Consider the following 16,957-nt stretch of genomic DNA (forward strand, 5'->3'; position numbering starts at 1 on the left):
CCATGGATAAGTTAATTAAGTTCTTTAAATTCATGCATCTGTAACAGGGAAATTAGATGAGGTCAAATATGGAAATACTTAGCAAAGTACCTAGCAAACTGTTTGATAATAAAGACCATTCAGAATATAGAACAGTACTGAAAAGTTTGATAGGAGATTAAAAATTCACCACTATCACTGAGGTATAAGTGAGAACTATTTTTGAAAGGAGGAAGAAGTTATACAATTTGGAAAGCAGATGTTTGGACTCCTTTTTCAGTAAGCATGTTGGGCGATGAACTCCCTGAGATGTTCTGGAAGGTTTTGTTCTTCAGAAAATGTGTGTGATTTTTAGTAGCATGAGAGAGCTGAGGTGAGTACTCTATTTAGCCACCAGATCTTCCTGGAAGCCTTCTCTAAATCAGCAGGCTGGACTAAGCACACCTCTGGGAAGTTCTCTTTATATGTCTGTCTCTCTCTCTTATGAGCAAATGAAGTTGAAGGCTATGTTGTACTCGCATTCCTCTTCCACAGTCATGGCACAGTACCAAGATCATGGAGGTAGGCAATAAATATGTGCTGCATTGAGAGTAGCTGCCTTGGGTTAACTTCCTGTAAATGTCCTCTTTGGTCAGACCAAAATATAAAGCCTACAAGGACTTTCTACGAGGGGTCAGGGTCCTCTGAAAAATGAGACAGTCATTCTAGTTTATTTATGCTGCACACCGTCAGAGAATGCTCAAATTCCTGAGAAGCCTTTGAGCTAAAGGGTAGAAGTTATAGTGGTAGAAAGATGGCATTGATACTGATATTTTAGGAAACACAGCCCTGTTTGATGTCCTCTCTCATTGCCTCTGGGAATTAGCATTGCTCAGGGAGAGTTCACACTGGATTCCCTAAGGTCCAAGTTTTGGTTCTGCTAAACCAAATAATTTGAGACACATTGGACTGTGCTTTTGAAATCTAGTGTAAAACACATGAAAAATTCTCTAACTTTCAAATTTGCCTATGGATAATGTGCATAGTAAAATACTAGCAATATGGCTTTTGGGAGATGTAAGAACTTTTTCTATCAATGTGTAGGGTCTGAGCGAAGCACAAGTTTCCAGAATCAATGTGTATCACTGTATCACTGGGGCCAGACCCAAGGTAGTCCATGGAGGTCACCTGAACAAGGAAGGGAGAGGTGAGTCAAGAAAGTCAATGGCTGGCGTGGAACTTGGCTTTTTCTCAATGCTGACTTCCTTGAAAATCCTAAAATACTTAGTAGGCTAGTGACATAGACCAACCTAAATTCCCAGGCCTTAATTACTTGATTGTCAAGTAGGGGAAATAACACGACGTTATCTGCTCCCTCTCAGGACTGTGGTGAGTGGATAGAGAACAAGTGGATGGAAGAGCTGAGCACTCTATGTGCAACAACCACGGCTATGACCGTTCGTACTTGTGAAACCAGCACTGGACTTTGACGTCCACCTGACTGGGTACACCAGCTTGCTGGGGCTGTGTCACGAAGCAACACAAACTGTGTGGTTCAGACAACAGATATTTACTGCTCTCAGTACTGGAAGCTAAAAGTCTAAAACCAAGGTGTTGGCAGGATTGATGTCTTCTGAGAACTATGAAAGAGAATCTGTTTCATGCCTCTTACCAGGTTCCGGTGATTTTGTCAGCAACCTTTAGTGTTCTTTGGCATGTGGAAGAATCACTCTGGTCTCTGCCTTCATATTCACATGGTGTTTTCATTGTAGGTCTGTGTGTCTTTGTGTCCATATTTTCTTGTCCTATAATGACACCAGCCAGTTTGGGTGTGGACCCGCTCTAATGATCTCCTTACAGCTTGATTATCTCTGTAAAGAGCCCATCTCCAAGTAAGATCAGCTTTTGAGGTCCTGGGGGATTAGAATGTTAAGATATGAATTTGGGGGAGGGCATAATTTAACCTGTAACACTAGGGGGCTGTGAAAGGTCTATGAATGAACATGTTGATTCCGTGGTCTGAAGATGCGGGTCCAAGCTTGACCTCCGTTTAGTGAACTTAGAGGCTACGGTCCCACGTTCTCACCCTGGTTTCAGTACTTTGTAACTCTGCTGATTTTTCTCACTTTCCTGGGTATCAGTTTTCCCATGAATAAGGTGGTAATGTTGAGGACTTTATCATACAGTGATTGAGAGTCTCACATGAGATGGCACACGTTCACGCCCTCCGTAGTGCTTGGCGCACCGCAGGTGATGGATGGATGGCCATTCCCGTTCTTCATAGCATTGTTAGATAAAATTGGGAGACCAGGAAAGGGACGTGGTGGGCACCAGGCTTCATCAAGCAATTACACCAATTTGTCTAGCTCGATTGTTTTTGTGAAGAGCTATTTGAGTCTGAAGCTTTGGAAAGGGAAAGTGAGCAGTCTGAAAGCTTTTTGAATTGACAAGGAGACAAGCTCTTTGATAATCCATCATCTTAAATTGCCTACTCTGGATCATGCCCTGCTATTTTTTTTCTGATGGTTTCACCAATAATGACTTCTATTAACTTTCTATGTGTCTTTTACTCAAAGAAATGATTTATAAATAAAAATATCCTCTCAGACTCTGTTCATGACCTTTAAAACTTTGTGAGATTTGATTAATTATTCTAATACTTGGTGCTTTTGCAATACATGTTCAAAATCAGGAAGCTTCAGTAAGTGAAGAGAAGGAAGGAACTTTGAAATCTGACAATTCAGTGTCCTCATTTCCCATAAGAGGAAACTGAGGAACAGAAGAGGAGACTTCTTGAAGTCATCCAGCAGGAAGAACCTGGCCTGGCACCTGGAGTTCCGCCTTCCAGTTCTTACACATTCCTACGTGCTTTGGTCTAGTTCGTGTTTTAGGCCAGTCATGTCTCCTTCCTGGGTTTCGGTTTTCATTTGTGAGAGGAACGAGACCAGCAGCCTTCTCTGGCATTTCTTCACAGAGCCAAGGTGAGAATGCTGCCTCCTGTTCCTTGTGCTCCTCCTCCCTCAGGGTCTCCTGCCTCTCCCTCTGAGACCACTGTTCCATGTCCAAGATGCATGACAGTAGGCGGCACTAGGAAACAAAACCCTGCTGCAGCTTTTATGGAGAGTGAGTGGTGGCCTTCCAATCCACCAGAAATTAGTTAACCCTAGGAAGGTGTTTGCTCTGATAAACAAAGTCACATAAAGCTTAGAGAAAACAATCCCATCAGAGAGAATAGCTATTGTGCAGTAGAAAATACAGTCTTCAGGCTGTGGAAAACTGGGTCCTTGTCCTATGTTGCTAGTGAAGTGACCTCAGCCAAGTTCAGTTAAACCAAACTAAGCTGAGCTATTCAGTCTCAATTGTTTCACTGACAGTGATAATACTTTTTATTTTTGTTTATTGGTTCAATCAAAGATATCGTCATACATATTATCATCAACATATATATATGTATATATACATATATATATATGTATATATATATATATATATATGTGTATATATATAAGGTGGCAGTGTAATCATGCTGGGTGTGTATGCATGTGTGCTTCTCTCTCATCCTATCTCCATTTCCTACCCTCCTCTCACATAATAAATACACTGGGCCAGCAGGTGGCATGGAGGTTAAGGTGGCAGATCCCAAATGGCTGACTGTGTGGTTCAAATCCAGGACCCAGTGGCTTGAAAATCATGCTGGGTGTGTATGCATGTGTGCCCAAAAATCCCAAAAAGGGAATGAAGGAGAAAGGACTGTGTCATGGACATCTACCTGGGGAATGATTTTTCTCTCTCTCTTTCTTCCCCAGTCTCTTTCTAATGAGTGCCCACACTCCATGGCAAAAACTAAAAAAGCAAAACAAAACAAAAGAGTGCTAAATTGGAAGGTGGTTGTGTGGATTATGTGAGATAACACAGGTGGAGCACCTATCTGTAGGTGCTGGCACTCGATGTCTAAGCAGTAGAAACAAGAGTAGGAGTAGCATGTTGGTAAGAATATTTGAAATGAGGAAATGAAAGTGGAACAATCATTATTAATCTATTCAAGATCTGCTGGAAGTGATCCCCTTCCCCATAGTACCTGTGCACATGCCCATGTGGAAACAACTTGGTGGGGGGTTAGAATAGTCCTGAAAGGGACTTTAGGGGGTCCAAAGGTTTCTGATTAAGAAGCCCTGGAAAAATCTCCGCAAGAGTCTAATTTGTCAGTAATTTGGTAAACTTTCCTAAGGTTGCTTGACAACTAGAGAAGCTCTATCTCTGTGCTATGTGTTCCACAAACCAACCGGATCACCGTGTTGCTAGAGAAAGACTCTTTGGAAGGAGTCTGAAATGGAGTAAGAATAGTAACTTAGATGGGTGAAATAAAAAAGTCTCAAATTCTACATTAGCTCAGAATCCAGTTATCTAAAAATAAGAAATAAAGTGCCTCATTACAATTCTACAGAATGCCAAATGTGAGATGTTAACCATCTTTACAGTCTGACACCCAGAAAAGGAGGAGTGGTCTCTTGGTCTCCATTCACACAGGGGTGGGGCTGCCCAGAACCACTCAGTGACCACTTGAAAATAGAAGTGTTGTTCTATATTATTCCCCAAGGTGACTTTTGTGCAGTTGTAAAGTCAAATCGCCTTGCTGGTGCATCGATTTGTTTCCAAGGGCATTCATCAAACCCTGCTTTGAAGCTTCCTGGTCTAGTCTGATGGAGTAAAGTACTCCACTTGGACATCTGTATTTGTGTCACAGACATTTGCTTAGACCCGCTGCATGGAGGGCTCCATGGTGAGCTGTGTTCTGAAAATGCAAAGAGCAAGTTTTCGTCTGTTTGTTTTAAATGGGGATTGCCTTTCCGGTTCATGGGCAGTCTGTTGCACACTCTTCCTGGCTGTACTTTCACTCCAATTATTTCATCACAGGAAGATGGTGAGAGATGTCTGACAGGGATTTTTATTACCATTTGACAGAAGAGCCTGAGACACAGAGCGAATCTAGTTTGCCCTGGGTCATGGTGGAAGGCAAGTTTACATCTCCTGATTTCAACTTCAGCGGCTTCCCACTTTACAGAGTCGGCCTGCACTTGCTTGGTTTGATATGAGACAGACCTCATGTACACAAATGACCGATACGAGGGAACAAGAGAGGTGGCAGGAACATGAGATAAACGAGACTCCTTTCAACTGGCCACGGGACGGGATCATGGGTGCCTGTGGAGGGAAGCTTTGGCTTTTGATGTTTGCTACTTGCTATCTCCAGGAAAGACTGGGAAAAATTGCCTGAGTAATGTCTTTACTTCCCCCAGCTTCAGGAAGATTTATAACTGTTCTATGTCTACCTGTGGCTGGAGCTGGGCCATACCTATGTAATACATGTACTGCTGGTTTTCAGATGCAGCAGGCATTCACAGAACAAGTATTTATTGTATACTACTCTCAGCTATAACTTTTGTAATGTAACAGGAAGCTTTGTGATCACTGTAATGACTCCAACTTACGCAGATGTGTTTGTGCACATATATGCGCACTTGCATGCACTTTTCTTTTCCTGTAGCCAATAGCCTATTGCTATGCACCAGTTTCATGACAGTGCCATGACAAAGTGCCACAAACTTATCTCCCAGTTTGGAAAGTCAGAAGTCTTAGACTTCTGAGGTATTGGCCAAGCTGCTTCCTTCTGGAGGTTCTGGGAAGAAGCAGCACCTGGCCTTTCCCCTAGCTCCTGGTGTTTGCCACAGTCCTTTGGTTTCCCCCGTTTGGTTGCATAGTTCCAGTCTCTGCGTCCAGTTTTACACAGCGTTCTCTCTGTGCTTCCATGTCTCAGATCTTCCTCTCCTTTATCTTATCATTGGACTTCCGGCTCACTCTAAGTCCAGAATAATCTCATTTGACATCCTTTACTCAATTATATCTGCAAATACGTAATTATTTTCAGAAAGGTCACATTCACAGGTACTGGGGTTTAGGACTCAGACATATCTAATAAGATATTATAATAAGGTGACATTATTGAACCCACTTCAACGTCTGGATGGGATTTTCTTCTCATGTATACGTTGAGAAGATTTGTGCTTTCCAATGGACATTTATATTACTTACGGCAGTAACAGCATGAAAGAGGTACTTGTTTCAAAGAGGGTGACATTGCATACAAAAGAAGGGAAAATGTCTTATTTGAACAAACAAGGAATGGTGGATGAGAAACACCACAAGGGTTCTACATGCAGCCACAATAAAGAATATTCCAGGGGATTCATCCCTCAGGTATAAAGTACTCCAAGCGCCCAGAGGAAGATGTGATTGTAAGTATCTAGATATTATCTATTATGCAAAGATGTAGAGTCATTCTCATATCAAGTACCTGAACTTAGTTTTCTTAAGATGTTTTAGATAAAAGATTTTTTGTTACACTGTGCAAATAATGAGTACTTCAGACAGTGTGTTTTTTCAAGCCTCAATTTCCCAACTAGGACAGGGCACTTGAGCTGTCTTGGGTGATAGACTCTCATGTAAGTGGGTTGTACATAATGAGGAAGACAAGTGACTTTGATATGAGATTTTTTGGGCAGTATAGAAAAGTAGAGATTCAGACAATAAAGATTGGTTTGAGAACATTTCAGATTAATGTACAGTTGCCATAAATGTTTGTTTTGACCCAGGATATAAAAGAAGCATATGAATTCAGCCAAATTGTCTTCCGTGGCTCACATATTTAGGATGATAATTTATTGTTTATTCGTATTATTGTCTAGGATAAAATAATAAAGAAAATTTGACAAAAATTTAGATTAGGATTATAGTTTCTATTTTTAAATTTTATTTTATAATTTCTTCTTTACATATACTGTCATATATTTTTGTAGGGTGTAATATGGGTTTTGGGGGGGCTTTATGTATTTATTTATTCATTTACATTTTTTCATAAACATTTACTCTACGTATCAAAAAATTTTGCCCGTACTTCATAGTTCTGGACAGTTAATAGATAAAATAAATTTCAGAATTAAAAAAATTGCATTTTAAAGATAACTTTCAAAATATTTGTTGTAATTTTGTCTGTGACTCTTTAATAAAGAGAGAGTATGGTTTTAAATATTTTGAGAAAACATTTACATGTTAACTACGTCAGCTGTTGAAAAGCAGACACCCAGCACACAATTCACACATGAATCTTCCCAACTCAACTCTGCCTACCAAGTATTCTGTGGTTTGCCACTTGCTAGCAAAGATCAATCTCTTTTTCTTCCTTCAAAGTCTTCCTCAAGGTAATCCTCTGGTTGTGGCTGCTCTTTTACAATCTCTACTGATTACAATGCCGGGCTGGAAAAGTCCAAGTTATTTTATGGTATGAAGTCTTTTATATGGCTTCTCTAATCCTCTCTGCCGGAAAAACTGTTTATTGTGCCAGGCAATCTTTCTAAGAGCTTCTGTTGACTTTCTTGAGATCTACCTTAGTTCCATAATAGGAATTTTCAAAGCATGCATACAGTGTGTAATAATCATTGTATACTGTTCATTTTTGTCCTAATTGCTTTTAAATTTTTAAATGATAAAAAGAGTACAGAAGTTTATTAGTTAAATAATGTCAACTTATAATAGTAAAAATTCTATTCTTTCAAAAAATACCTCTGGAAGACAGACTTATTAAGTAATTTAGCCTCCTAATTCTTTTTTTAAGGTAGTTAATTTTTTTCGTTAACTCGTACACAGTTACTTGTCCTCTGGTTGGCTGAAGCAGTAAGTCAATAACATCTGTCACAACAATGTCTGTCAAAGTGGCTAGCCAGCAAACTCCAGCACCACATTCGTCTGAAGGGCACTTCTGAGGAAGGCGGCCAATTTTACCATTTTCATCTACCTTACAGTATTTCAGGATGGCCAACTTAACCTTCTTTCCCTCAGGCTTACTCTTCCTGGAAGTGGTGTAAGACTTCTTTCTTTTCTTAGCACCCTCACAAAGTCTCAACATGAGATGATGCAAGGACTCCTTTCGGATGTTGTACTCAGACAATGTCCATCTTCCAACTGCTTGCCAGAAAAGGTCGGTTTCTGGTAATCAGGAGGAATTCCTTCCTTATCTTGGATCTTGGCCTTTTCCTTAAATTTTTTTTTTTTTAAATTTTTAGGGTTTTTTTTTTGCTATAGGGATCACACACTGGTCAGAAACAGAGAGAAACATAAAGAGAGAAAGTGAGAAATTGCCCCTCAGAAGATGGCTATGTTGCAATCCCTTCCCCTCCATGGTTCTCTTGGGATTTTGAGCATACACACACATGTGCTCTCCATGACTTTCAAGTCACTGGGTCTGAGACTTGAACCACAGTTGACCATGTGGAAGTTCAGCACCTGAAGCACCACACCACCTGCTGGCCCCTTAAATTTTCTATTTTATCCAATAAGTCAACCTTGAGGGTAATAGTCTTCCCTGTAGAGGTTTTTATGAAAATCTGCATCTTGGTGGTGATCCCACTGCAGATAGCAGATTGGAAAGATTAGCCTCTTAATTCTTAACCTCTTAAGTCACCGCATTGTCTTTGGTGATCTCAGAAAACACATGCGGACATCTAAATGCTTTGTGAAGGTCTTCTTAGTGCAAGGTACTTCCTGACAACAGTTTATTTCCTTCACCTGAGGACAATAGGTTAAAAAGTAGGTAGCAGCCATGACACTTCACGAAGCATCTTCTGTCCTTTCTTTAAAGAATGTTGAAAGTGCTTAATGGGATCTGACATGTTTTCACTATGCATGAAATATCAAGATGGCAAGTCCTAATGTTTGCTTCATTCAAGGACACTTTCATACCTTTTGTTTTGCCTTGTCAGCTTGAATTGATATCAAACTGCAATGGGTCAAGACTGTTCTCCTGATTCCTTATTATAGCTCAAATGGTTGGAGCAGCTTTTAAATGTGTGGTGAAATGTGTGAGACCATGTGGTGTAAAGGAAAGTGCACCAGAGAACAGGCAAATAAACTTGGGTCCTAGCCTTAACTTGACTGTACACTAGCTGTGTTAACCTTGCAGATCAATAGATCTCTGTATGTACTCTTGTGGATTGACCATATATATATGTTAGGCCTTGTCGAAAAATGAGCAGAGAGAAAACTTAGGCGTGGTTCTCACAGAATGGTCAGATGTTAGGGCATGTGAGTAAATAACTCCAAAAAGAGGTATAGAGACTTGTACCACAGCAAAAATAAGCAAAGGAGGGAGACATTGCTTTAGTTTGGGAAGTTCAAAGGAGGTTTAATGAAGGAAGTTGACCCATGAGATGAGGCTTGAAGGTTGAGTAGGACCTGAGGTTGGGGCAATGGGTATGGTGGGTGCGGAGGTGGGTAAAGACAGAGTAAACCATGTGATTAAGCCTATAGAGGTGGTAAAATATGTGGCACCATGGCGACTGATAAAACATACATTGACCTAGCACATGTAAGGGTGTGGCGAGGTCATGCTGGGGGTTCAGAAAGATAAGTTCTCTGTTGGGGTTTACCTAGTAGAAGGAGATGGAGGAGGAAGAAATGGTGAAAGAGGGGGAAAAAAAGAAGAAGGAAATGAAAAATAAAAAAAGAAAGGAAGGAAGAGAGGGAGGGACAGAAAGCTAAATCTGAGGCAAGAGTATGTCACTGCTCAGCATCTCTGCTTGGTTAAGGAGGAAATGGGAAAACGTGCTTTGAGAGAACCACATCCTTTTGCAGAGACAGTCGGATTCAAGGACCTAGTTGGTCACAGGGCCTAGAATTTCTGCCAAATCACTTTTATTTGCTTGGTGAAGGACAAGAAAACATGTGTTTCTGTGTGTAAATCTATCCAAAATCTGCGTGGGTGTTTCCCTATACCATGACAGATGAACAAAGCATAAAAATGATGTTAATAATATTGATCTAAGACTTTGCAGTTTATAAACTCTTGGAAATACATTCCTTATTAAAGTAGCATTGATATGATTCCATTGTAGCTAAGTAACCAAGGAGAAGAAGGGAGCAGAGAAGATCAAACTCGCGTCTTCTTTTGAAACCAGGCTGATGAGAGGGTGATGTAATTGTGCAAAAGATACCAAGTTCTGATAGTAACAGTGCTTCAGACTTCGGCCAATGTTGGCTACTTAAAATATTTCCAGTTGAATTCTTGAGCAGAATATTAATCTGAATTTTATGGTTAGATTAATTTATGGTCTCATATACTGCAAATTATTCTTTGGGTTCTTACTTTCTTTCTCCTGGTTCAGGATATTTCATTTTTAAAATAAATGAGAGGAATCTGAGTTTTAAAAAGTCTTCTCTCTTTTTTTTATGTGATGATTTTAAGTATATGCCAGTATCTAGTCAAACCATCATCTAGATTTTTATCTACATGTTATTAGATTTTCAAATAGAATAAATTTTCTTTTGTTTAAATATAGAGTTAATGCATGCACAGAACTTTAAAATATTCAAACAGTGCAGAAGAACAGAAATAAAAAGTAAAATAATTCTCCACTTCATTACCAATCTTTTTCCCCTGAGACAGCTACTGTCAGTATTCTCTCTTTTTAGTTTTACTAGTAATTATTGTTATAGCTTTATATAACAAACTTAGGTCTCTATTTTTTGATTTATCAACTCCAGACAGAAGTTGTTATTTTCTGGATTGAAAGCCAGGAAGTTTACTCACTTATTGCTATTCACTTTTTCTTTCCTCTGTACTTCCCAATTTTTGTTAGCTTTATTATTATTGTTGGATCTTCTACTAATTGTCTTCATGAATTTACATGACATAAACAAATTTAATTTCATTATTTTTCATGTTTAGACAGCAATAAACTCCACTGTAAAGAAAACCACACTGGTACATTCCTCTCTCTCTAAATTTTTCTTTCATCAATAATTATTTTTATTCTGTTTAATTTTATAACATCTGCATTTTCTTTGAAATTACATATATTTTTATGTGATTATTTAATAAGTATATTATTAAAGTTAATGACCAGAATTTATAATGTAATAATTATATAATTTTTTATTTTCAGGTTTTTCTTTTTTTTTTTTTTGCTAAAGAACCAGAAAATGTGGGTAAGTCATACAGAAGGAAATGTTTTATGCTACCAACATATTTCACGTAAAGAAGAATCTTCCAAATGCCCCACCAAATGGAGTCTCTATTACTCAATACCTAGCCTCCTTTACTTCTAAATCATTTTCTGCTGCCACTGTTTTATGTACTCCAGTTAATCCTCTTTCTCAAATTTCCATTCTGTTTTGATGGAGGACCACATTTCTAGTGATATTTTTCGTTCAGTGATTGTGAAGCAATGAGTTTTCTTGAGTTTTTGCACATTCAAAAAAGAGAGCTTTTTGCCAAAGAGCATGTGAGCTGGTTGGACAGAGATAGAGAGGGAGGGAGAAACCATCCCCCAGAGGAGATGGCCATACTGCAATCCTTTCTCCTGCATCTCCTCTTGGGATTTTGAGCACACATACGTGTGCGTCCTGCATGTTTTTCAAGTTGTCCAGATCTGGGACTCGAACTGTAGAGTTGGCCATGTGAGATCCAGCACCTTAACCACTACAACTGCTAGCCCTGAATTTTTCTGATGGTTTACGTGAGTTTAGAGTTCTATGTTCAAATCTCTATCCTCTGAAATGTGAAGTTTTCATTGTCTTCTAATACCCAAGAGGTGCTGGTAAGAAGTCTGATATTTCTCTAAGTCTTACTTTTTGTAAATGACCACCTTTCCCATCAGTCTGACTTCCAGATAGTTCCATTTTCACTAGAGTTCCCAACTTTCAGCATGATGTTGTACTTTTTCACTGGTCCTTCCCAGCATTTAACTCCTCTGTGAGAGTCAAGTTGACAACAGTGAGAGGTAACAATAGATTGAACAAAAGATGAGCAATCAGACAACCTGGATTCAGATCTTGATTTTGACATTTCTGCCTATACATGAAAACTTGCAAAATACTGCAAACTTGAATTAAAATTTGAAATGGAAAACTTAGACTAGGTTTGTTTGTTTGTTTTTCTATTAGTACAAAATGATAGTCGTCTCAGCCCCGCCCTTTCCTGCCATGACCCATCTATGTTACAAGGTTTTTTGCTATTGTGAACTACTGAGAGTAAAAAAGGAACTTTTGCAAATTATAAAGCTACACGTTAGGATCAATATGGTCACAGTGGATACAAACACAATGAGATGTGCCTTGATATTGTAGAAATATTGGAGTCTTACTGTTTCTGCATTTATCATTTATTGCTTTGCCTGAATGTGTGGATATTGTAGTGGATCATCACTTGAGCAAACTTGCAAGACATACTTGCCAGTTAGCAGACTCTATCCTTCATACCTGCCAGACAGCTGGGTAGAACAGACTTCTCAGGCTCTGAAGGAAGGCACTTGAAGACGCCTGAGCAATAACTGTCCTATCCCTTTATCCTTCTCAGAATAACTCCTCATTGTCTGGAAAGTGAAAATAACACACATGCTGACAAACTGTGGCTCCAAGTTCTATAAATCACAGAGTAAGAAGAAATATTTCAAATTACAGTTTGGGTTACAAACTTGAATGCTTCTAGGAATTTTATTCTCTCTGATTCAATGCATTTTTAGAGTTTTATAAGAAAATTTAGCTTTCTGAAATATAAACCAATATGTAAACTGGAAGAGATGAAAGAAATTTAGAATCCCAAAATATCAGATTTGGAAAGAATTTGGAAAGAATTTTCCAACTGTAACCACGTAGTTGACCACAGTTCGCGTCCCGGACCTGGTGGCTTAAAATTCACGCCGGGCGCGTGTGCGTGCGTGCCCAAGATCCCGAGAGGAGAATGGAGGAGAAGGGATTGCGGCGTGACCATCCCCCCTGGGGGGTGGTTTCTCGCTTTCTGTCTCTGTGTCTCTCTCTGTCTGTCTGGCGAGCGCACGCGCCCTGTGGCGAAAACCTCTCCAAAAAAAAAAAAAGAAAGAAAAAAAAAGATTTCTATTTTACAAATTAGGAAACTGAGGCTCTGGCAGTGGTGGGGACTTGCTCAAAGTTGCATGCCCTGGATCTATATAGATTCCAAGACTCCTAACCCCATTTAGTTATTTTAATCAAATTGTTCTCCTAACAATCTCTTAAGCTTCCTGGTAGGTTGCTTTAGAGACGGCTCATAGAAAGGGTTCTTGCTGTAGGAATAATGGGAAGGCGGTGTTATGGAAGCCAGTGGGACTGAGTGCTTCCTGTTATGGACCCTGTGCAGGGTGCTCAGAGCATCGACCCAGAGCCTCTCTCTGAAGTCATGGGTTGTCGGAACGATTATTTCCCAAATATTTGAGAAACTGAAGTCCAGGAAGACAATAAGGTCGCACTGCCTATAAAGTTTATTTTTGATGAAGGACTAAGACTAAAGTTGAACTCGAATCTGACTTTAGTCACAGAACTGGTTCTCAAAGTTGAGTTGGAAAGAGACTCTGATGTTCTCAAGACCCCATTTCATCTCAGGTTTCAACACACTCTCTGATAAGCAAAAAGCACAAGAGTTACTTTTATTTTTTTATTTTTAATTTTTTTTGGAGAGGTTTTTGCTACAGGGCGCATGCGCTCACCAGAAAGACTGAGAGACAGAAAGCGAGAAATCACTCCCCAGGGGGGATGGCCACACCGCAATCCCTTGTCCTCCACTCTCCTCAGGATCTTGGGCACGCATGCATACGCACTGGCGTGAGTTTAAGCCACCAGGTCTGGGACTCGAACCGTGGTCAAATACATGGGAGTTTAGCAACATAGCCATTACGCTAACTGCTGGTCCCAGGAGCTACTTTTAAAATCGTCAGTTCTTGGGACCAGATGGTGTCACAGTGATAAAACATGGCACTCCATGAAGCTGACTCACATGGGTCTGCAGTTCTCAGAGACCTCTGGAGATGGCTGAAGTTGGGGTGGGTGGTAGCGCCAATACCCATTGGGGATGCTGTCTATCTCTCTCTATCTTCCTCTTCATGTGTCTCTCTCACACAGGTAAGAAATAAGTAAATAAATTTTAAATAATTGCCAGTTCTTGGCACAATTCAAAGGAATTTTAAGGGGCTCAAATGTATTGGATCGTGGTATTGATTTTTCCTGATACAGACCCTGTATAGGGTGTTCAGAGCATTGACCATGAGCCACATAAGAAAGACTGTCCAGCACAGCATCCTAATATTTCTTAGGTTAAGTGTTCAGAACCTCAGTAGCTCAAAATTGAACACTTTAGCATCACTGCACAAATGCACACACATACCACAGACACATCTGCTTTCTTTTCTTTTTTGTTTTTTTAAAGAGATTCTTGCTATAGGGCGCATGCGCTTGCCGAAGAGACAGAGAGCAAGAAACCACCTTGCATGAGGTTTAAGCCACTGGGTCCAGGACTTGAACCATGGTCAACTATGTGGGAGTCCAGTGACGCAACCATCACACCTTCTGCTGGCCTCCATATCTGCTTTCTTTATCTTCCTGATAACAATAACAACCCAGTTATTGAGCAATAGTATTATTACATTCCAGATTTGCTCAGCACTTGATATGCTTTTTTTCATTTAATTCTCCTCAGTGTCCTGTTGAACAGGTACAGTTATTATATATTTCACTGATAATACATGAATATTATAGGTTAAGTAACCACATATTGTCAAGCATCACAGTTACTTGGTAGAGGAGCAAGGATTTCGATCTAGATGTGCTTGACATTGAGATCCTAAACACTCTACTCTTTTGTCTCTTTTCTTCATGAAGATTAATATGTTTGAAGTGTCAAAAATAACCTGATTTTCACCCAAAATAACTCAGTGAGAGTTGGAAGGGTGCTGAACATAAACTAAAATAATATTATGATTTCTCTGTCATAGATAACTGACAGCTGTGCTCCATTTTGCCCAAGGAAGTAAAAATTCCTTCATTAATGAGACAGGAGCAGAAATTTACAGCCCCACCGAAGAAAAGCTTTGCAATTTTAGTGCTTCTCGAACGTTTTAGATGGAGGGAGTTTCTTGGTGTCAACTCAGTCTCTGGCTGTGTCCTTGACATCTGTGCAGGAGTCAAGGTTGGGGAGAGAAGAGGACCAAGCTTCTCTCCTCCAGGAAAAAACTTGCTTAACTTCAGAGTCTTTGGGAGTGGGAATAATTAAAAGTACGTGTGTGAGCGTGTGTTGTTCCTGTGGAAAATTTTCTGGCCGTGGCTTCTGAGCATCAGAACTGCTTCAATACCTCCTTGAGGAAAAGTCACTTCAAGTATGATTAGACTTTAAAAACATGGAACCAGCAAACAGAGACTCTCCGGCAACTCTTCAAGACAATAAGAAAAACAAACTCATAGAATTCCCTGGGTTAACAAAGGAGGTAAAGAGGTCCTTCCGACAGTCTGGTGTTTACAGCTACCTTGAGATGATTTTTCAAACTTTTTTTTTTTTTCCAAATATTTGGTGATGTGTGTTCCAAGAAAAGATTCTAATTTTCTCTACTGAGGCTACTTCCAGGCATGGATTCTTCTCAAGCCTCTTCTCAAGGCTTGTCATTCCACAAAGACTCAGGGGTGCCATGGAAACAGCTTCTCCTAAGAAATGAAGACCTTTCCAAACATTTCTAAAACAGGGTCCTAGAAAGCAACTGGAATTTGGAATTTTCAATTTTGCCTTGAAAGCACAGTCCAGACTTCCCTTAAATATAATTAACAACACACACACACACACACACACACACACACACACACATATATAAAATTATGTAATAAACATATAATTGACCACATACATACCATTGTCCATAGCAAGTAACAGATACTGACCTATTTTGGTAAGTCTGAAGCAGGATAAAGACCATGCTGACTGAAGGGTCCATAGAACGGGGTGCTAAGAGCAGTGAGTCGAAGAGCCCCTAAGAATTTCAGCCCTGGCAGAAAGAGCTGGGGTGAAAGCAGAGAGACTGATCAGGAGCCTGAAAGAGAACAGCTCCCTTCCTTACTCCAGACCACCAGGAACTTACCTGTGCCTCACAAAACTCAAGACTTGAGGCTTATTCCCATGGAAAACAGACTCACTAATTTCTGAGCTGAAGACCTCAGGCACAGTACAGGGCTGGAGTGTGAGGAAATCTGCCAGCTACGCGAGGGGTTCTTACCCCACTTTCCCAGGTCCACTCCCACCTCAGTAGCTGAGGTCCTGGACTCAAGTCATAACCCCCCCTCCCCCCGTGGGTAATCTGAAGGGAATCAGAATAAAGACCTGTGAAAATAGGCATTTGAGCTCTGCCAATGCATACAAAGGCTGATGCCTGAGAATGCCACAGGAAGACAGAGAGTCAATATGCCTGTCCACACTCATACAGAAGTATGAATGGGTCACCAAAGATACCAGACATCTGAAAAGGCTTCAAGCATGGGTGTAAGAGAGATTGCAACAAATAATAATGTTAATAAATGGATTCGGAGGACACAGAGATAATATAAGGACAAAAGAAAACTAAAATATAGCAATTAATTTATAATTAACATTCATAGAGAGATAAGAGCTAAAACAAAAGTAGGAAGCATAAAAAGGAGTACTCTAAAGACCAGAAAGAGCCTCTGGAATTAAGAAAAAAATCATATCTGAAATGAATTCCCAGTAAAATAATCAAAAGATAAAATCCAAGAATTTCTCAGAAATATAATAAAAAGGAGGAGATGTGAAAAATAGGAGATAAAGTAGAAAATAACAGCTAAGGAAATTAGAACAACAAACAATACCACTATTGGTGGTTCTAGAACGTCAGCAGAAAAAAAACTGGGAGAGAGAGAATGATGGGATGTAATCCAAGCATTGAAAGCTATGAAAGATACCACTGAGTGCTCAGCTCAGTTCGTTTGCAGACTCCGGCTGGTCCACCATTGGTGATGCAATCAGTGGTGCCCTGAGCTGCAGTTCTGGAAGCCATGGAACTGAGTATGGGTTTGGATTCTCAGCTGACCTGAAATACACAGAGTGCGTATGTGCCCAAGATCCTGACAAGTTGGAGGGCTGTGGGAAGGGGATCATGGCATG

General features: G+C 40.0%; 1 protein-coding gene across 1 annotated transcript in view; it reads right to left on the bottom strand.

Annotated features, from left to right (window-relative positions):
• Positions 1 to 1,011: 1,011 nt before the first annotated feature.
• LOC102495220 (elongation factor 1-alpha 2-like) overlaps positions 1,012 to 16,957 on the bottom strand; it is a 58,915-nt gene continuing 42,969 nt past the window's right edge. Inside the window, 3 exon segments of the mRNA XM_014590970.1 lie at positions 1,012 to 1,146; positions 2,788 to 3,045; positions 7,664 to 7,974. Coding sequence (XP_014446456.1) covers positions 1,012 to 1,146; positions 2,788 to 3,045; positions 7,664 to 7,974 — 704 coding nt within the window.

Source organism: Tupaia chinensis, unplaced genomic scaffold (genome assembly GCF_000334495.1).
Source record: "Tupaia chinensis unplaced genomic scaffold, TupChi_1.0 Scaffold000515_1, whole genome shotgun sequence".
Taxonomy (NCBI): Eukaryota; Metazoa; Chordata; class Mammalia; order Scandentia; family Tupaiidae; genus Tupaia; species Tupaia belangeri.